Source organism: Opisthocomus hoazin, chromosome 2, assembly GCF_030867145.1.
Source record: "Opisthocomus hoazin isolate bOpiHoa1 chromosome 2, bOpiHoa1.hap1, whole genome shotgun sequence".
Lineage (NCBI taxonomy): Eukaryota > Metazoa > Chordata > Aves > Opisthocomiformes > Opisthocomidae > Opisthocomus > Opisthocomus hoazin.
This window is the reverse complement of record NC_134415.1, coordinates 128,251,268-128,273,262: the sequence shown is the minus strand read 5'-3', so window position 1 is coordinate 128,273,262 and position 21,995 is coordinate 128,251,268. Positions and strand designations below refer to the sequence as shown.

At 43.4% G+C, this 21,995-nt stretch overlaps 1 protein-coding gene across 1 annotated transcript in view; it reads left to right on the top strand.

Moving 5' to 3' along the window:
* PKHD1 (PKHD1 ciliary IPT domain containing fibrocystin/polyductin) overlaps positions 1-21,995 on the top strand; it is a 277,151-nt gene that overhangs the window by 43,423 nt on the left and 211,733 nt on the right. Inside the window, exons 30-35 of the mRNA XM_075414995.1 lie at positions 2,564-2,759; positions 4,170-4,237; positions 6,873-8,486; positions 8,659-8,802; positions 16,894-17,107; positions 21,652-21,802. Coding sequence (XP_075271110.1) covers positions 2,564-2,759; positions 4,170-4,237; positions 6,873-8,486; positions 8,659-8,802; positions 16,894-17,107; positions 21,652-21,802 — 2,387 coding nt within the window. The remainder of the gene's footprint in view (positions 1-2,563; positions 2,760-4,169; positions 4,238-6,872; positions 8,487-8,658; positions 8,803-16,893; positions 17,108-21,651; positions 21,803-21,995) is intronic.

The window sequence follows — 21,995 nt, the reverse complement described above, 5'->3', positions numbered from 1 at the left end:
GGAAGGCAGACAGGAGGAAGACAAACATTCCTGCTTTCCTGCCACCCCACTCCCATTCCTCCAAGGATGCAAACATCTGATTTTTTTTTCTTTCTTTTTGCACACTTTAATATATCTCCCCCCAGCTCAGTAGTTCAGCTGGACTTGGTGGGGATGCAAAGAATTAGGTGACTGCCAGTGATGAAATGCAATTCTTGCTGCGTGCCCATCATTTCTGTACCTTTCCCCAAATGCCCTTGTCACTTTCTATTAGTCCAGAAAGCGTAAATCAATCTTCCATTCAGAACCTCCATGGCTTCTGCTTTTAATATAATTTTCTTCCCATATAATAAAAAGAATAAATAAATTACACGGGTGCCTTCCAGGCATCTAGGATTAAGCTGACAATTGACCAAGAGTCCAAAGAGTTCAGATTATTAATATATTCAACTTCGCAGGCTTTCAAACATTCAAACTTTATTTGAGTCTTTGTGCGTGCAGAATTGAAAAGTACTGGCTTCAAGACCTGCTTTTAGAGGAGCTGGTAGATGAGGGGAGTTTTGTACATACTCTCCTCCTTCATGAAAAGGAAAGACTTCTCTAACACGAGGCTGTGGTGCTGAAGGGGACTGTACCTGCCTTGGAGATGATGCTAAAACCAAGTGACCCTGGCCTCTGCTTGGGAGACAAAATTTCTACTCATATCTGTATCTCCAGTAAGAATGGGCTAACCCTTCAGCGTTCGTTTTTGTTGAGATACAGTGACAGTGTTGAACAGATGAGCTGCTCTTGACTGTTGTCCCATGTGAGTGGGAAAACAATGCCACGTGAAGCCTTGTTTTTCAAAAGTATTGAGCTCAGTGAAGAAGAGGAATGGGCAAAAATGAAGCTACTCTGGGCCAGCAGGAATAGGGAGGTGATTGTGCCCCTGTACTTGACACTGGTGAGGGCGCACCTCGAGTACTGTGTTCAGTTTTGGGCCCCTCACTACAAGAAGGACACTGAGGTGCTGGAGCGTGTCCAGAGAAGAGCAATAAGGCTGGTGAGGGATCTGGAGAAAAAGTCTTACGAGGAGCGACTGAAGGAACTGGGGCTGTTTAGTCTGGAGAAGAGGAGGCTGAGGGGGGGACCTTATTGCTCTCTACAACTATCTGAAAGGAGGTTGTAGAGAGGTGGGGTTGGTCTCTTCTGCCAAGTAACTAGCAATAGGATGAGAGGCAATGGCCTCTTTTTGCATCAGGGGAGGTTTAGATTGGATAATAGGAAAAGTTTCTTCACTGAAAGAGTGGTCAGACATCAGAACAGGCTGCCCAGGGAAGTGGTTGAGTCACCATCCATGGAGGTGTTTAAGATACTTGTAGATGTTGGTGTTGGGCAGATGGTTGGACTAGATGACCCACAGAGGTCCCTTCCAACCCCTACTATTCTGTGATTCTGTGACGATCTTAGAGGTCTTTTGCAACATACGATTCTATGATTCTACGATCTTCACCAGCTGTTCCGGAGCAGCTCTGTGGGTAGACAAGTGTTTCAGGTTGGCTGGTCTATGACAGCAGGGAGTTGGACTTAGAGACCCCTTCTCATCATGTTTATTTCTGCTTCTGTGCAATCGATCCCACATCCTTCGGAGGAGATGGGAGAACGGGATTCTCCTCCTAAACACACCTTTATGCTTGTTGCTTACCTGTCTGGCATAGTTAGTAAAGAGAAATACACAGCTCTATGGTGGGATTCACCACAGCTCTTTTGAATGTCTTCCTTACAATAAGATGAATAGTGTCATTAAGGCTCTGTTGCTCTTCACTGGCTGCAGATATAGTGTGCTCAGTGAAAATGCTTTTATATGGACTGATGCACACCCCATAACTTTTAAAGCTATTTCAGGAGGAAGTTAGGTTATGAAATTCCATTCTTCACTGCCATTGTCCTTTTCTATTATTGCAGTGTGCACAAATAAAGAAAAGCATCCTCTAGCATATGAATGTAACATGGCTCACAACAGATCTTAAATGCGAGATGCATGTTTCTTGAAAACAAGGGGCTTTGGAGCATGCATGGGCATCTGGCTTCAGGTACCCAAGGAAATAATTATTTACCTGTGGGAGGCTCTTGTTAAAGTTAGGCAGCTCCATAGTGCTGAAAAATGTGGTCTGGATCATTTGTCAGGGATTTAGGAAAAATCCCAGAACTCCTCAGCTCCAGTTTATGTGAGCTTTAGAAAAGCTGGTTTTGGCTCTAACCAGCTGCAGATATTTGTAAGATAGATGTTTATGATAAGGGAGCATGGATCCTATCCTGAGCATGTACCAGCAGGCTGAGAGTGGCTGTAGATGGTCTTAGCCATGTTTACTGTGCTGATGTCTCAGGACAACCTTGGTGGCTGGTGACCTTATCAGGGATGTCAAGGGATGAGTAAGATACAAAACCATCACGGTCTTCTAGTTTTCTAGTTTCTAGGTAATGGACATTACTGGGTCTGTTCTGGCATGATGGGACTCCATGCTTGTCCTTGGGCAATGGCTATGTGTGCTACAATAACTGTTGCCAGAAACACTGAAAGTTTCATTCAGTCTTCTCTCTGCAGGGGGTCAGGAGCTTCAGATTGGAATATCCCAGTTTGTGAGCTACCGAGGGTCAGATATCAAGGTGCAAATTGGGGGCTCATGGGCACAGATCCAGGCACAGACAGACCATGGTATTAATGTGACACTTCCAGCCTTGGCTACGGGATGGTACAACGTTTCTGTCACCATCAATGGCATTGCTGTTGCTTCAAACAGGTGTGTGAATGTGTGCTTTCCTTAGGATAAAAATTTCATTCTATGTCCTATTTGGCATTTTAGGGTTAATCTGAAAAGAAAGGTAAGAGTTTTCACAAAATCTCTACCTAACGGTGAAATCTGCAGTGTGGTGTAATATTATAAATAATTATCAAGACTTTTATTGATCTATGGAACCCAAGTCAGCAAACTGCTAATGCTAGTCAGTTAACTCCCCTTGGAACAGCAAGAGACAGGACAGAAACATTTTAGAAAAAGCAGCTGATTTGATGAAAAATGCATATTCAGGCAATCAAAGGTATTCACAGATTCAGGTCAAATGCAGATAAATCCTGCTGCAGGAAAACAGCAGAAGAAAAGAAACAGTTTTTGTGAGAAAAACAAAAAAATGCTTTGTTTGGAGAATTATTAAATTATGCTATTTCCATCTTTTAAGGTGACATTTCATTCCTAGATAAATGAATTAAAACGTGGGGGAAAACCAACCTGGAAGTGGGATGCAACAGTGCATTCACAGGCAACGCAGTTTTGCTCCTCAGGCACACGGCTCTCATCCATGGCAGCTGCTAGGAACGATCCTGAAACAATGGTGTTAGGGAGAACAGAGCTGCCTTTATTGCCCACAAACAACCCTAAGCTGCTTGTTGCATTAATGAAGTTTGGAATGAGAAAGCCTCTGGTTGGTGGGATGACACACAGGGATTCATGCTGTCTGATTCTGGAGCCTGGTAGTAATACCTTCACTTTGTCTCCAGGGACAGACAGTGGAGGGAGATGGGTCATCCAGGGAGACAAGCCTGATCTCTGGTGGGCTGGGTTGCAGGCTTTTGAAGGTCTGCTTCTATAACTTGTCTTTTTTTAGGCCTGGGCAGTATTTCTGAAAGGAGAGTGACTGGGAGGAAAAATAGATGTAGGTGGGACAGAAGCAGAGCTACACCCTTATCTGAGCAGGCTTTAGGAGGTTATCTGTGTGTTTCCTCTTGCTGCAGTTACCTCTGCTGTCTGGTGGGAGGATGTAAGAAGGGAAGGCATCTGGGGTGTCTCTTTGGTGCACTTGCATCTCCTGTCTGTGGGCATGGCTGCAGGGGGATCTCTTTGGCAGAAACTCCTTCATTCTTGCTTCTTTTGAAGAAGAAATTCAGTTGTGCCTCATGGACTGAACTTGGCCCACAGGCTGTCACTTGATAAGACAGTGTTCGTAATAGCTGTAGCTCAAATCACGTGGAAAAATTTGGGACGTGGAGAGGTCCTGTCACTGTGGCATTGAACAAAGGGGCTGTGCCAGATGGGCGTTTTGCCTTCCAACTTTGCAGGAGTTGTAAGGAAGCACAGCACTGCAGCAGGAGAGAAAACCATAAAACAGCCCCTAAACCTCTAAAAACCCCTTTCTGTGTTGCTTGTGTTTTGCAGGGTTGAGCCGTTAATCCAGTACCTCTCAGAGATCTTCAGCATAGAGCCATGTTGTGGCTCCCTTCTGGGTAAACAGCGTTGGTACATCTGCAGCCACTTATGGAGGTTAAAGGGATCAAGGGCACAGTTTTCCTGCAGGAATGGAAGCGGCATCCCGTTTCACATCAGTTTAAATGAGGGTGTTTTAAATCTGTGACCCTTTATTATGCAGACATCAATCGATAGACAGCAGCAGTCTGGAAATGTGGGATGGTAGTGAGCATCCCTCAATCTGGCTGGCTGGTTCAGGGGTTCCTGTGCTTTGAATTTGATTTCCCCAAGAGTTTGCTCATGTATTCTTGCATTTTCCAACTGGGAAAACAAAGCACACCCACACCTGACTCATCTGGGCTGTTTCTTTCAGTCATTACGTCTCCATCTTTAAAAGCTTTCTATGTGAAAGTTAGGTGGAAAGCAGGGTACAATTGTGCTTTGAAGCAAACAATTTCAAGTGATCCCAAAGGGGATGTTCAGTTTTGTAAAGTTGAAAAGACAAGAAAACCCTTTTTCCATGATAATTTTAATCAAAAGTGAAATATTTATTAATCCCATGACAAGATTTTAAACACTGGAAATAATTTAAGTTTGTTTCAGAGCAAAACATCACTGAATTAAAAGAAAAGTTTTACTCTAAATCTTAAAAAGGAGATTTGGGGGTGGTTGATTTGTTTTGCCATTTGGCTGAGGGTGGAGGAGGGTTGAATCCCTGTAGTGAATTTTACTTGAGCCCTTCGAAGCGCTTTTATAGAACACAGAGAAATTCTTCTGATGAAACCTCAAGTCCTCCACAGATTGCTCCCGCAGGCTCACAACACATTTAAAGATACAAAAACTTGGAGGCTTTTGAATATGTGATTAGTCCAACTGTTTGTGAAGTGCTCAAGCCTTGAAAGATGAGAGCGTGGATAGAGCTTGGAGAGCAAAGGCTATCAGTTTTGGCCATTACGCTGTACTAAAAAAAAAATCATTATTGCACCTTTCTTTTCATATTTAAGGGTAAATTAAAATCTAAATAAGTACTGAGTAACTTGTTGGCTGTAGTTTAATGAATGGCTTAAGCTGATTTACAATCTCATTGTTGCAAAAAATTGTCAGTCCTTCCCCCGCCTTATCTCTAGTATTTCGTTTTCTCTAAAACTTATGCGGCCATCTGGATTAGAGATTTGAGCTGACTCAGAAGGGACCTCATTATAAAACAGTTTATTTTGCAGCCAGATCAGGGGAAAAGGAAGGGCGTGGGCTTAATGGATAAAGAGGCTGAAGCAAGGCAGGGCACTGGGAGCACCAGTGTTGCAAACTAAGTGAAGAAGGACAGAGGCTTCAGATGGCTCCCCCTAAGGGAGGCAGCTCTGGGCTTGGAAGCATGGCATTAGGCTGGGAATGCTGGAGGGTTTGCACCTTTGTCATTATCACATCCTAAAATTCAAACTGCTCGTTCTTTGGTGCTGTTCTTATTCTCACCACCCTGAACAGCAGTGCTAGTACTGCTGCTTTGCAATGTTAGGTAAACCCAGACATTAGGATTCATGCTTATTCCAGACAATTAGCACCTGCTTTCAGTGGCAAGGTTGGTAGCAGAGACTCCCAAGGCTCCTTCTCCTGTCAATGTGGAGAGGAAGACTCCACTGCCATGTCGTAGAACAGCTGTGCTGGATCAGACCAAAGATAGCCTGTCTCCCAGAGTGACCCAAATATAGGATGACTTAGGAAGATTGAGAGTGCAGCAGTGTACGATACTTTGCTACACCGGTCTTCCAGCTTCCAAAGCTAGACACAAGGACAGGCTCAGCTGGAGGTCAAAACTTTTTGTCTAACTCTTCCTGCATTACTTTTCCTTGTGAATGGCTGTACCAGTTCACACCGTGAGTCTGCTAACCCATTTGCTCTCTTCTTCTGCCGTCTCAAGTAGATGCCCAGGGAATAAAAACATCCAGGCAACCACAGAGGAAAGCAGACAGCCTGCCTTCCTCCAGCCCACGCATGGGAAGCCCTGGTCAGAGTTGCTTTTGACAGTGGAGGGAGACCTGCTCTTCTCTTCCTCTTCCTGTTCTCCCCATCTTAAATGGTGCAGACTGGGAGCATATAAGCAGGGGAGGCTTGAAGCTGGAGGCATTCATCAGTGTATCAGCTTTGCTGATCAGTGAATTCCTCAAAGGGAAAGTAACCATCAGTGCATAGCAAATCTGACACTCTGGATGAATGGTCAGGCAGAACTGAAGATTGAAGCAAAGTCTGTGCTTCTGGATTTTTGTTTGAAAGTAGTCATGCTGCATCCTGCTACCCTGTACGCAGCAGGACCAAACCGTCTCCCCACCTGCCTGTATAGTCAGTACCATTCCCAGAAGAGCTCAGTCTCTCTTTACTCTCGAGGGTCTTCTCTCTACAGCTTTCTCAAGTTCTGTGGTGGCTTTCTACTGCTATTTGCTGCCATGATGGTCCCTGGCCATCTGATACCTTAGTCTCTTGTCCACATAGGATTATCCTGTTAAGTGACTGCTAGGTGTCTTGTTCCAAAAAAGGGATTTGATTTCTTCTTCCATTCAACCTGGCTGAGATTATCTGTCATGTTTATCAGCTTTATCATGGTTTGTGATCGTTCATTGGCAGTCGTTGATTCCTATCCTGCATATAATGTCCTCCTCCCTTGTTTTGTTTTACTCCTAGGTGGAACACTTCTTACAATCTCTGGGATGGGCTTCAGCCAAAATCCTGCCCTGGTTTCTGTTTCAATGAACAGGCAAACCTGTATGGTTACTCACTTGACAGAAGAGACAATTTGGTGCCTGACCCCACCAGCTTCTAATTTGTCCAATGAAGATTCACAAGACATGTCAGTCAGAGTAAACGTAGTCATCAGCAGTGGTTCACTTCAACATACTCTTTTTGCGGAAAAGACCACCACCTTTAACTACCAAAGAGCTTTCACTCCTCTGATTACTTTTGTTGAAATGGAAATCACAAACAGCAGCCTACTGTTGAGTATCCAGGGGATAAACATCACTGGATCTGTGGCTAAGCTTGGACACAGGGAATGTGAACTTGAGTTTCAACGTGGCAACAAGTCTGCAATGTTTTATCACTGCTCCTTGCCACTGAAGAGCCTAGAACCTGGGACTTTCCCCATCCGGGTTATCCAGAGGCAGCTAGGATATGCTCATGTGACAGCAAGGCTGCAGGCCCTTACAATAACTCCACGGATAACCTCCGTATTCCCATCACAAGGATCAATCTGTGGTGGGATATTACTCACTATATCTGGTACTGCTTTAAAATCCAGGAGGAATTTGGTACAGGTCAGCCTGGAGGGTAACTATTCCTGTGAGATCCAGATCTCTGATAACGATGCCATTAGATGTATTGTCCTTCCAGGGCCCCATCCTTTGCATTACCAGTGGCTGGCTGAGGCATCTTGGGCTCTTAATGTCACAGTGACTGTCAACGGGATCAGCAGTGTCTGCCTTGGAGACTGTACACTCCACCTTCGTGAGCAGTGGACCCCCCTTGTAGATTTGGTGACCTGGGAGACCAATGGGACATTCACCCATGTGATGATCAAAGGACAGAAGTTGGCACAGCCAAGTGACAGCCCCGTGGTACAAATGAATAACCAGGTTTTCTGCAAGGTAACTTTCTGGAATGAGACCAGCATCAATTGCCAGACAGACTGCATTGGCCCAGGGGAACACAATATGTCCATATCCAGCAGGAAAAGTGGGCAAGCTTGCTTCAGAAATGCCTCCAGTGTTCTGACCATCCTGCCTCAGGTGTACCGGTTTTACCCACAGAACTTTAGTATCAATGGTGGAGGCCTGCTCACCCTAGCAGGCTCAGCACTGAAAGGAAAGAGAATGACTTCTGTTCTTATTGATCATCTTCCTTGCCTTGTTCTCAGTGTCACGTGTGTAGCTATCCAGTGCACGATGCCTCCGGGTAATGGGACTAAGGCTTTGAGTCTAAAAGTAGATGGCATCTCCTATTACATTGGAAGAATAAGTTACCATGAGGAGTTTACCCCAGCTTTGCTTTCACTTGTTGCAACTGGTCTCCTTTTAACGATGACGGTATCACGAGTCACAGAGATGGACACCACCTACGTGTTTGTTGGAGACTTTGCTTGTAGTGGTGTCACCATCACTCACTCTACTTTGCAGTGCTCAGCTCCTCTGCTCCCTGTTGGCGAGTATCGTGTGCTGGGCCTGGATGTCCCCAGGGGCTGGGCTTCCTCCAATCTGACATTCATCTCCCAGCTGATGGTGACAGCTCTACATTACAACTGGGGTAAGTCAGGAAGGTTTATTGAAGCTGCTTCGTGGTGTGCAGTATGAGGTGACTGCAGTGACTAGTTTTCCTTGGCAAGAAAGCACAAATTTATGAATTTAAAAAAAAATAACCTTGTTGACAGCTAGCTGACAGGCTCTGTCTTAAATCCCATTTTCTGTCCTTTTCTAAGGTGGCTTAAATGGAGGAGAAGTTTACCTGCGTGGAACTGGATTTTCCCCAGGGAAGACTTTGGTCACGGTCTGTGGCACCCCCTGCGAAGTGTTGGGCAACATGACGATGACAGACCTGAGCTGCCTTGCACCACGGTTACACGGTCAGCAAAGACACAAAACCTGGCATTGTGCTAGATATATCCCCTAAAAACCTATATTGACTCAGAAGTGAGAGGTCCCAGTGTATCTTATACCAGAGTACCGGAGAGCAGCAGCAAGCCTGAAGAAAGGAAAGGAACTAACACAGCATTGACCTCTGTGTTTAAGCTCAGCCCAAACACAATGGCTGCCCGTGGGAGTTTTTATGTCAATGGCCATGGGCTTTGGACTAGATCCACCACGTATCTGCAGCCAGAGCTGCCACGTATGCTTTGTGAGTGTGCATGAGATGTGCACAGCAACAGCAGTTCCTTGTGGCAGCTATTCCTTGGGAAAACTGTCTCACGTAAGGGCCATAGTGTTGGGAACCCAAGAAGCTCTTGGCCATCATGACTGGCCTAGTGACTTGAGCTCCCTTAAATGTCTTAATTAGCTGGGCTTGTTCAGCCTGAAGAAGAGAAGGCTGTGAGGGGACCTTATAAATGCTTATAAATATCTGCAGGGTGGGTGGCAGGAGGATGGGGCCAGACTCTTTTCAGTGGTGCCCAGCGACAGGACAAGGGGCAACGGGCACAAACTGAAGCACAGGAAGTTCTGTCTGAACATGAGGAAGAACTTCTTCCCTCTGAGGGTGATGGAGCACTGGCCCAGGCTGCCCAGGGAGGTTGTGGAGTCTCCTTCTCTGGAGATATTCAAGACCTGCCTGGACAAGGTCCTGTGCAGCCTGCTGTAGGTGACCCTGCTTTGGCAGGAGGGTTGGACTAGATGACCCACAGAGGTCCCTTCCAACCCCTACCATTCTGTGATTCTGTGATTCTGTCTTCTTTTACTGTGGCCCCATACATTTTGTGTTTTCGCTGCATTGTGGGACAGCTTCAGTGGGGTAAGGAGGTGGGAGGAAGAGGGTGAATGGGTGATGTACTATGATCAGTTCATACCTTTGGGAAACTGGAGATAAGGATTTGAATTCCTTGAGATGAAGAGACGATCATCCCACAGCCAGAGTATCCTGCTTAGCTGGAGAGAGGCAGCACAGCAGGGAATGATGCCATGGTCTCCAGCTCTCTCAGAGAGAAGTAACCCTGCCTCGGTTTTGGAGGAAAGTCTTCAAAATGGTTATTTTCTGGGACAGGATATGTTTCCTCCCTTGCCTACTGGCAGCACAGAATTAAGCTCCTAAGACCTGCAAAAGGCAGGATTTATGACTCTTAAATCTCACCCTGAGACATAATACACTCCCCAAATTGCTAAGCACAGAGCACTTAGCTTGGTGCTGTGGCATTGCAACACTTGGTAACATAACACTTCGTCCCCTTCATAGCTCTGACGTTAGGAGAACATCCTGAGGTCTACAGAGATATTTTCCATTTTGAGCCATCCAAAGATCCATCATCCAGGTGACCGAAGATCCATGGCCTCTTCTCCTTTGTGGACATAGAAGAAAGGTGACAGTGAGATTGTCCATCAGGGTGAATTTCCAGGGTTTTGCTCAAAGGTGTGTGGAATCTCCATCCTCCAAAATAGTCAGAATTTGACTAGATTACTTGCTGAGAAACCAGACCAATGTGAAATTTAACATTCCTTTGAGCAAGGGCTGGGATGAGGGGCATGCAGGGGTCTCCTCTAGCATCATTTATTCTGAAATTCTAAATTTGTTCTTGTCATTTAGAGTTTTTTCCTCATCCATGATGAATACTAAGAAAAATGGGTGGGGCAGGCAGGGAGGAAAGGGCTTTAAAATCCAACTCCATGCTCAAAAGGAGACACTGAGAGGCTGTAAGGGCTCAATTTTCTTTGTTTTGAACAGAAGCCAGGCACAGTCCACAAAAGTGCTTATTATTATTTTTTAAACAAAAAAAAAGACATGACGTTGGAGTGCTGGAAAAAAAACCAGAGCACAAACCAGGGAAGTCTGGTTATTGCAGGAAGAATAGCAGAATAACGTGTAATCAGATTGATCCAAAGTGTGAAAACATTAATAACTGTGTTCAAAATTCACTGAGTGGTGGGTTGCAGAGGGAGCCAGGGGAAAACCACCTCACAGGCAGGACGCCGATGCTTCTTACTGACACTAGATGTCAGCAAGTGAATGCTGATTGCTGCCCGCTTGCTGGTTGCCTTTCTGGGGAGAAGAGGCAGAGGATGCTTCGCCTCGCAGGCACTATCACTTTGAGGCCAGCTGCAAGACAACCCCTCTCTCCCCTGCTGTGGATTTTGCAGGCTGCAGTTTTGCAGATCTCACCGGCCGAGTTGCAAAAATGTTTCTCTGTCAGTGAAGTATTTGCCAGAAAATGTTATTTTATTTTTTGCATTAAAAAAAAAAAATCCTTCGCAGACTTCTTAGATCTGTGTTTGCCAGACTATTTGTAGTCCCTGAGACGGGCGTATTCAGCCTGTGCACACCTACACGTGGCACTGGTGAATCTGTCTACAGAAAAAGATGCTTTCCACGTGGCTTTCCCCTAATATTCAGGGGATTGCACACCCCGCCATTTAGGGCATGAGTGAACTTATTGAGTGAAGTTAGTCCAGTCTCGCCTCGTGGTTTATGTGCTGCTGTTTGCCAGAGGATGTTTGCCACTTGGCACTCACATATCCAGTGCTCAGATCTTTCTTTCGCAGCCTGGTCCACGTGGGAGAGGTGGCGAAGCGACTTCAGGGACGCAGGACCACAAGCCGTGAAGGAGATGGGAGGGACAGGTCTGTGATGCCCAAGGGGCCCCTTTGGTGAAGAGGCTCGTGTGGCCAGGTTGGACGCTTGTCTGACATTTCCTGGCGCTGCTCGTGGACTGGGTGATGGGAAGTGAAGAGTTCAAGCTGCGTTTTTTCTGTGACAGTGTGCCGTGAAGTGGAAACGCCTCCCCTCCGGCACAGCGGGATGTCAGGTGGCAGCTTGCTGCCCTGGGGTTTCAGCGCTAGGTCATGTTGTGTCTGGCCTGCTTAAGATTAGAGATGTTCATGCGGGAATCCCCAACTGGTCCACCGAGCTTACTCATGCGATCAAATTTGTAGGGCAAGGCTCTGCAGGTAGGAAATGTGACTTTCCCATTTAACGGGCAATTTTTTAAGACACAAGGAATGGCCAGTCTCCACAGAATCCGTCCATAGGCCTGCCCCACGGAGGTCTTTCTTTGGAACGGGTGTTCAGCAGGGTTGCAGCAAGGTTTTGGTTTGGTCATGGATGAAAGATGTGCAGACTAAGTACTGAAATTAGGCTCAATCCAGAGTGCAAGGAATAGGAACACAAGCTCAGACGCTGTTATGAAAACTTGTTTCCTGCAAGCTGCAGAAAAATTACATCAAACAGAGCTCTGATTTCAGTTTCACCCTTAAAGATTAAGAAAATGTACAAAATTAAATAAATTAATTAACAAAAGCACACTTCCTTCAAGGAAAAATAAAACTAAATGAAAAAACCCCAAACCTACCCACCAGACTTTAAATGTCTGGTAAAGAGATAACTGGCTTGATCCCAAGAGCTCTCCCCTTCGCTTGTTCTTGCCTTGTTACTCATGTCGCAGTGCTGTTGATGACTACAAATACGGCTGGGGATTCTGTTCAACTCAGGTTAAATTTACAGAACACATAGTTAGTATCTGTGGGATTGAATTGTGCTCCTATAAAAAATAGAAAGACTGGCAGGAAGCTTGAGGCAGGTGAGAAAATAACTAAATAGGTCCCTTCCAACCCCTACCATTCTGTGATTCTTATTAGGTGTTATAATCGTAAGTACTGTGTATAAATATTACAGTAAACCAGTACCCAAGACTGTGTGTTTGACATTAGTGTGAGGAGAAATAAGGCACCTTTAAAAGGAGGTAAACTGATAGGAAGCTCCATCAGGGAAAAATTTGAGTCTGATTTGCCTGGTTGCATGGAATAATGTGTCTGGCTTTGGGGTTTTGATGTAACTGCACTTGGAATATATTTTAACGAGTCCTGGACCTACCATTAGCTGGATTACTTTGGTAAAAGTGGACGTTTAGAGAAGAAAATTTAGATTTAAGGCTAGGAGTGAATGGAGGCGGTTTAAAAAGGAAGAGAGACATGGCTTGGTGGAGCTTTTCATAAGGGGGAAGAGGAAAGAAAGGAATGAGTATTGGTTGCAGCAGTGCAAATATACCAAGGAGATGCACTGAACTAGGACCGAGGGGGACTATAGCCAAGGAAACGGGATGATTTGTGTGAGTAAATGCAGGAGATATGAAAATGACGTGTTGCAGTAATTGAAACCTGAACAGAAACAAGGGCTTTTGTTTATTGTGGAGATCAAATTGAAGGATCCAAATGGTCCCTTCTGTCCTTCAAATTCGGAAATGAAATTAAGAAAAAAAGGGGAAAAAATAAAAGCATATTGATTACACGGCAGGAACATTCTGACAGTGAGATCTATCAGGCGGTGGAATAGATGTTTGCAAAGTCCCCTCTTGGGACTTCGGAAACTCGGCTGTGCGAAATGAATGTCTCCTAGGGAGCAATTCTTCATAGGCAGAGGTTGGACTTGATGACCTTAACAGGTCTCTTTTTTCCTCTCCCTTTCCTCTTTATTTATTTTTTCTTTTTAACCTTTATCTTCCCTGCTCAGCACATATTAATGCTATATTCTACGGTCCATTTTGTGAGTGGTGGATAACTGGGGATGTGCAGTGTGGCACTGGGACTCCTCAGACAGTTGTTCAATCAATCTGCAGCTGCCCTTGGAACTCCTGTAGGTTTTAGCCTCATCACATATCCGGCAGTTGTTCTTAAACAGTGACCCAGAACAAAGCCCTTGTGCCGAGCATCCCAGGATCCTGGCTTAAGCTGGAGTACCCCTCAAAGACAGGACAGGGGACAGCTGGTCCCTAACACATTACCAATGTGCAGAGATTGTGTGTGATCTCAAAAGAGAAGCCATAATGGGATGAATGCATTCATCTCAGTGATGGGATCGTGTTACGTGTGATTAGCAGATTTTATCTTTATGGGGAACACAAAGCATAAAGAAGCTTCATTCTGGGGTTTGAACACTAACCAGTTAAGCAGGGAGAAGTATTCTGTATTGTGTCCCAGAATGGACAAACTATCCTTTTAGGATATACTGTGTCGGAATCTTTAGTTGATATTTTTTGTTGCTGTCATGGCAGGAGACAAAGACACCAATAACACCAAGGGATATTTGCATTTAATGATCAGAGGAAGGGGGATGAAATACCAGGACTTCCTCCTGGCCAGGAAAAGTATTAAATGCTGTGGGAGCATAGGAGTATCTCAGAGATCCTCAAGGAAAGAATGAGAAATGGACATCTCAAGGAGTGGTATCTTCATCAGAGGGACGTCAGCTGCAGGGTGTGGAGATGAAATTCCTCCTTCCTCCCACCTGAGAGGCAGAAAGCCGTTCTAGGTTTGATGCTGGGTGTACAGATTAAGCAGGGTTTTCTTGTGTTTTTCTTCCACCAATCTCTTTACAACCCTTTGTAACCTTGTTCTTTAGCTTAGATTTCATAAACGAATACCTCAATTTGCCTGGTTTGATTTAAAACATATTTCAGCAGTTGGAAAGATGCAAGGCCTCACGTTCCTACAGGTGTGATAACATTGAGATGAGGGCACTGGAGCTTGTTAGAGATGTCAGATTTCCATGTAACATTTGGGGGGTATCCCAAGGGTGACAGGTTGTTCTGCTGATCTCTAAGGGCAATGCAGGAAGTTTCCTCTGGTAACCTACATTAGCCAGGCAAGTTCTTTGACAGGAACAAGGCATCAAGGAAAATATTCGTATCCTGAGATTCTGTGGGTCATTTCTAACATTCATCCTAAAATAGAGTTCAGCAGTTTTTCCACCTAGGAAAACTCTGCCATGTTCAAGACCACAAAAGAAAACCAAATACTCTTTTAATCAGCTCAGCAACCTGTTGATTTTTCTTAAACTGCAGAATGTGAATTTAATCTGCCTTTGACCACTCACCTTCAGAGGGTGATCAAACACTGGAACAGGCTTCCGAGAGAATTGGTCGATGCCCTGTGCCTATCACTCTTTAAGAGGCATTTGGACAATGCCCTTAACATGTTTTAACTTCTGGTCAGGCCTGCAGTGGCTGGACAGCTGGACTAGATGATTGTGGTAGGTCTCTTCTGACTGAAAAATCTTCTCATTTCTTCTCCTCTAGTTTGCTATTCATGTAATGTAACTGTCCATTCTCCACTTCCACATCTGAGCTTATCACAACCTTTCTTGCCACTAGTAGAACAGAATAGTAAAGCAGAAGGAGCTGTTATATTCTGTTACAAAAGAAGAACAGATTCTTCTGTCCACAGGAAAGTTTTAGGTTTGTGGAGGAAAGAAAGGGCAGTGCAACCACTGCATGGACGTCCTTCATTTTTCCTAGATTTGGGAAGTTCTCAGCCTCTCACTGGCTGAAAAAAAAGCATATGAGTTGTCTCTTTTGGAGAAATTCCTGTAATGTATTTGTTCTGCTGCAGGCTGTTGCAAAGGGAAGTTCTTTGTAGCATTTATTCTGCTTGGACTTAAAGTGCCCTTGGAATGGCAGTCTGGCCTCCAGGAAGACACAAGGCTTCTGTGGGAGCTACAGGGCAACTCAGGTGGCTCTAGACATAATTTCAGGGCAATAAAAGCAAAATACAGGCATGATTCCATCATTTTTTTAGGCTTCTCTGTCTCTTACCCGTCTCTCTCCTGTTTATACGCAGGTCTTTGAGGCAGAGTTTGTGTTTGGCTGTGTTTGAATAGACGCTGAACAAGACAATTGTCCCTGCATTTGGGAAAGGAAAGAGATTAAGCATATTGCAAAAAAAAAAGCATATTGTGTGAAGAAACGAAGTGGGTAACTTTTTTATTATTTTAAATCCAGAGAAGAAAAACAGAAGAATTATGATCCCTCTCACCGAAAATCAGAGCAGATGAAATGTGATGTTTTACTATTTCAGAAAATACCTTTAAACATTAAACAACTATAAACTTTTCAAAAATACCCTGTAAGAAATAATAATTTTTAGCAAAAAGTGCTAAATGTTTTAACATAGGAAATACAGCATATTCATATCTTTACCTTTTCAAAAAACATTTTCAGAATTTCTTAGGAGCTAAGATATTCATTGACAGTGACACTTTCCCAGCAAAAAAAATACCTTTTGAACAAATGGGAATTTAAAGAAGCAAACAAAAAATCCCTTTCTGATAAATGCCCATTGATTGCACTTCTGATACTTGAGGAACACTGTCAGGTACTACAGTGCAGGGTGTAATACTGTCCACAGATATTTTCAGGAGTTCTTTACAATTATTTGACTAGTTCAGGATTAATGAAGCATCTCCAAAAGTCTTTATATGCTTAAGGTTTTGAGAGAAACTCTTTTGATCTCTAGCATGGTTTAATGCTTAAAGGATTCCTTTTTTTAATTATTAAAACCAAATATTTCAACTGGTCTGAACTTCATTGAAAGTCCACAGTATTATTTTTTAGAATTTTTTCTGGATTTAGAATAAGAAAACTCTTTCTCTTCTCATCACTTATTCCTTAAACCACAAAACAAAGCAGCTGCTCCCTCTACACTTCCTACCATCCGCAGAGTCAAACTTGGACAATGTCTTCAGTCACATTTGGGTACAAAGCAAAGAGAACTGGAGATCCCAGCTCACACAAGTTCTCCAGAAGCCCTCCAAGCTATGACAATGTTTTCAATAGACCTATTTCTGGATTTCAAAGCTGTGGTAGACCTGAAGTTGTCACGTCTCCCTGGTAAAAGATTTGTGCTTACACCTGGTCTGTAAACCATGGTCCATCTTCCCCAGAAAAGATGTCCATGCTCTTATTTAATCAATTATGTCACCTCTTCCTGGACGGGGTCATTTGATCCCAAAGACCATCCTGATGCTCAGCGAACCAAGGAGATTATATGCTTGCTCACTTAAAGCAGAAGAGTGGGGAGGGTTAAAGGAGTTGCATGGAGACTTACTCATCCTCAAAAAGGATGCACCCAAAGGCAGATTGGGACGTGCACATCAGGAATCCATAGTGGTGACTGTCATTTGCTAGAATCTGCTTAATGTCAGTGGTGTTTTGGGTTATTTTTCCCTTCTCTTGTCTTCACAGCATCTTTGGCCATCCTCTGTGGCTTAACGCATTCTTCTGTTGACTGCCGAGAAGAAAGAGCCACCTTCATTAAATGTGATGTCCAAGTCATGGTTGATTCCTATCACCAGAGAGGATCTGTGTCTTATCTGTATGTCTGTGGGGACAGCCCACCTCAGTGGCACTGGAGGGACATCAACCCACCCCAGAGGCATTTTGCTGGACTCTTTGCCAGGTTAGTGCTGTGTATCTCCAACAGCTGAGTGGGCATATCCAGGAGAAACGTTCCCCAGAAGATATTCCACCTTTTGCAGAATTGGTCCCTACCGAATGATAGACTGAAGAAGAAAATTTCTAATTCTTACATCGATGCCAACAGAGCAATTTGGCCACGAAACCACTAGAGAGCTCCGCTGGGTTATGAAATTAATTCCTTGTGCCTATCAAAGCATCTTTACTTCCCCCTCCTTTTTTTAAAGTGTGTGAGAGACATCAGAAAATCCATCTCATAAACAGTCTGCTTTGTTCCTTCTTAGGTTTTAATATTTATCTTCTGATCCAAAGCAACATCTGGTAGATGCCAATGGGGAAAAAGATTAGGCATTATGAAAAGCAGAGGCCTTTTTTTTTTTTTCTTCCCTTTTTTCCCCCCCTTCTTCTCTCCAAGCAGTTTCATGAGTAAAAACTCGCAGAGAAAATTCAGCAGGCTGTGCAATATTTACTCAGCGAGGGTGCTCTGGCACTTACTGAAGGCTCAGGCTTTGCAAACCCAAGGCCAGGTTGCTCAGAAATATAAATTGGTACCATTGCCTTTAATGGAGCAGTAGGGATTTACGCCGCAGAGCATTTACTCCTACGAGTAAGAGGGAGGTCTGAATTAAGGTATAAACTAATGAATAAGACTTTCCAAAAGACATTAAACAAATAAAGAATTAGAATATTCCTGCAGCGTATTGCCCATGATTTGCTGTACATGGTGAACCCATTCCTGGCTCGTGCATGATGATGCATACCAGGTATTTTAATGGAGTAGGGGAGATTTGGTCCTCATCCTTACCTGGTCCTTCTGTCACAGTTGTTGTGAGTCACCAGACTGAGTTCCAGATGCCTTATATTGAGGGAAGAAAACTGCCTGGCATTTACTGAACAAAGACAGCAAGACACGAGTAGCATAATTCTTTTAACTTGTTTTTTAAGAATATAACTATAAATGTTTAAAGGAAAAAAAAATATTTACACAGTTACAGTATCTGCCTGTCAGTATGTCGTTCCTTCCCCACCAGCTTTTGAGCTCTGATTAATTTGAGCTGGGTTTCATGCGGGATGGATGTCTTAAGAATTGTGAAATTCTTGTCAGTTGTGAGAAAATCTGTGTCGGAAAGAAATTATTTTCCTGCTGAGGGAGAGGAAGGCAGATTTCTGCCCTAATCCGTTGTTTGCCAGCAAACTGCTACACACAGTTGGCCAAGTGGTGTGTCCAAAGTCATACTGTGTATTGGTAATGTCCTATAACAGCCTAGGAGATGGGGAGGACAGTTTGTTGGGGGAGACAAGAATAGGGAGGCTTAGAGAGGGAAAAAAATAATCCTGAAATTAAACTAATTTCGTCAGTTCTAGTGCTCCAAGAATGACTTGTTTCAAAACAAGAAACTCTAGAAGCCTTGCCTTTCTACGTGAGATTTGCTTTCATTTTCCTCACATCTGTGTAGCCCCAAACCAGGCAACGTCCAGACTTGAGAGGAACAGGGTACTCCAGTATCTGTCTCTTCGTTTTTTCTGCTTCCTGTTCCCTGGGTATCAAAATTGTGCTTAGCACTTTACTGATAAAAATCCACCTGCAATGAATCTATTTCTATTGTTATTTTTCTTCTTGATTCTTTTCTTGGTATGGGCTGCTACAATTCTGCTGCCATAGCTGCTCCATCCCGGTCTCCGCAGGGTGAGCGGGAGGGAGCTCTGCGCCTGTGCTTATCCTGTGGGTGGAAAAGTCACGCAGTCCATTTGCTGACTGCTTCCTTATTGTTTTTACAATGTGTTTTTGTCCAATTTAATTGTGAATGTCCCAGAGACAGGGCTTATTATTCCTTCAGGGAATCCTATCAGGGACATATTCCTGAATCAAATCAAACAACTTTTTCTTACCTATTATTTTCCCATTCTTCCAACTTCTTCAATCTCTTTCTTATTGTCATTAACTTTTCCCCCTATTGTGCTCATGCTGTCTAGTAGTCAGAAATTAATACTTGGGCTGCTGAAGAATTTTCCAAGGTACTGATGTTTTTCCTGGTGAATCTATTTCTAAACTGGGGGATGAAGGGGGATGCTTGCTGAAGGGGATTAGGGGCAAAGAAGATTGATTTCAGAGGAGTTTCCTGATCTGAAAACAATGGGGAGATATAGAGGAAGAGAGAGTTTAAAGTTATTCAAATTATCTATTTCAGAACCTTTGAACAGACTTTTTCACATTTCAGTTCAGAAAAATGTTTAATTTCAAAATACTAATGGAATTTGTAGCAAACTATTAGAATATTAAAATGTTAAAACTAGAAAAGGGCTATTTTGAGAATTCCTGAAATAATATCCATTCTTTTCTGTAATTAATAATAGTAACTAATAATAACAATAATAAACAATATGTGGATTTGAGTTCTGTGCAAATGTTCGAAACTTAAGACATTCATCCCAGGATGAGGGCAAAACTACTGAAATCATTCCTGGCTTTACTGCACATTAAATGCCTCCTGTTCTATCTTACTAGCTTTACAGTGGTTTGAATAAAGCTTCTCCTAATCTGATCTGTCCTATAGCCTATACTTTATGAACACATAATGGCAAATGCATGTTCTTTAGAAGAAGTGTAAGCCTTGCCATTGACAACACTGGTACCAAGATCCATCCCTGAAATCCTTTTAACAAGTCACCCCTTCTTTTCTTGCATTTCCTTTAAACACTGCAATTTTTTACCTCTTTTCCAGCGTCCAGGTTTTGGGATGTAGTCACTAGGGGACTGGGAGGAGTGGGCTCTTTGCCTGCAAGCAAAGCTTGTGAACTTTTTGTAAAAAGAGGTGAACAGCCAGCCAGAGGTCCTTGTATAGACCTCGGCGCCTGGCAAATTGAGCCCATGTCTCTACCTAGCCAACAATAACCCCTTTCTGCCTTTAAAAGAGTTGGTTATTTAAAAGCTGTAGCTTTTTCTTGTAGCATTAAAAAGTAGTACTACGCATCTTGAGAGATAGCCCAGTCCATTGAATCATTGTGGAGGACAAGAGCGGTTCTCAAAGTGTTGCTATCAAAAGCGAGTGTAGTTCCCTACGGCTGGCTTTTGATTATTGATACAGCAGAGGGAAAAGTTCATTTAAATATAGAAATAAAAATTCACTGTTAAAAAGGTTCAGCTACTTGCAGAAGGCTTTTTCTTTTTTGTAGTTTTGAATGTAGCTTCTTCCTTCAACACTTCAACCCTGAAAAAGGACAACAAAACAAATATCCCCTAAATGCACTGTCAGAGCAGCCCTTTGTTTGTACAGTGAGCTGCCACATCCAGCATGATTTGAAAACTTCAGGTTCATCAAATCATCAAATCCCGAGAAAGCTCTGAGTGTTGGGTTTCCAGTTGGGTTGATTTTGGTAGAACTTAATCTCCTAACTTTGACATTTCAGAAAATCGCTTTAGATGGGGCTTTCAGGAACCTGAAGACGTCTGAATACCCTGGTCCTAGCTATCTGATCCTCTATTTTGTGCGCTCTGTCCTTTCTTAGCTAATCAGAAAAGTGGTATAATATCTGAGCTATGTGCTGTTGCTGTAACTCATCTCCTTTCTGCTCTCCTTCCCACAAGTTGCAGGTGTGTGTTGGATGGTGGGGTGGGGAGAGGAGGGAGAAGGAGCAGCGGCTGGGGAAGGAATGAAAAGTCACATTGGATTACCCCAGCCTGATCCGAAACCTGTAGAAGTAAATTGGGAAGATTTCCCCTCTTTCTGAAGGATGTTGGATCCTATAGTTCCCCATAACAAAATGCTACCAAAGTCAGCAGCAAGACTCAGGAAAAAAATGTTTCTTCCTGACCACCTTTTCTCTTACTTCTTCCCTCTATGCAAAGGGAGGCTTTAGAGCAAATGTCTGTTAGTGTAAGTGGCACATATATCGAATCTGCTTAGTCTGGGCTGTTAAGTAAGTTTAATTAATTTACTAAGTTAATGTTCCAATGCTAGCAACAAAGCATCATTGCAATCAGCTGGGTAGCAGGAATTGGAACCCCTAAATGAGCTCATTTTTTCACAGTTGGAATTAGGGACCAGTTAGCCAGTTGTGTGGTTTTTCCAATTTCTCCACTTGCCCTAGGGGAGTTGCAAGTTATTCATTCCCTATTGCTAAGTGTGAGTAAGACAGGGAGGGGGGAGACACGAACAAACCCTACTCCGTGTAGGAGTCCATCTTTGAACCTAACACTGCTGATGCCCTAGCTGTTGTCTGCACTTATCTTCTTGCCTTCGTCCTAGAATGGCATTTGCTACTGTTTGTAATAGTTTGGGGAAGCAGAAAGGCATCACTGAGAGATATTTACTGCATGTATTTTCATCCTGAGCGTGTGCAGATAAAGAGGGGAAAAACAAATAAACAATAAAAGAACGGAAACAAAATTACAGAAATTTGCAAAGTTTGACAAATGGTGGCCAGGAGTTGCCACAAGCTAATGGCTTGCAATGATTAATAAGAGTAAAAATAATTGCATTTCATTAAGATTGATGACACCCCATTTAACCTCCCTTCTCGTTTCAGCCCTAAAGTGGAAAGAGATGAAGTTCTCATCTATAATAGCTCCTGTAACATTACCATGGAAACTGAGGCAGAGATGGAGTGTGAGGGAGCTAATCAGCCAATTACCGCCAAGATTACTGAGATATGGAAAAACTGGGGCCAGAACACTCAGGTATAATCAAATCTTTTTTACAGACTGATTCAAACAGCTTAAAATTAAATTTGTAATATTGTGTACATTTAAAGGAGGGAAAAAAAACAATTTAGGCTGAGCAGCAGCAATATATAATATTAAATGCTTTCCAACTTCAAATAGCTGTTCTAAAGCAGTGCAGCTGAATTAATGCTTAACTATGTTTAATAAT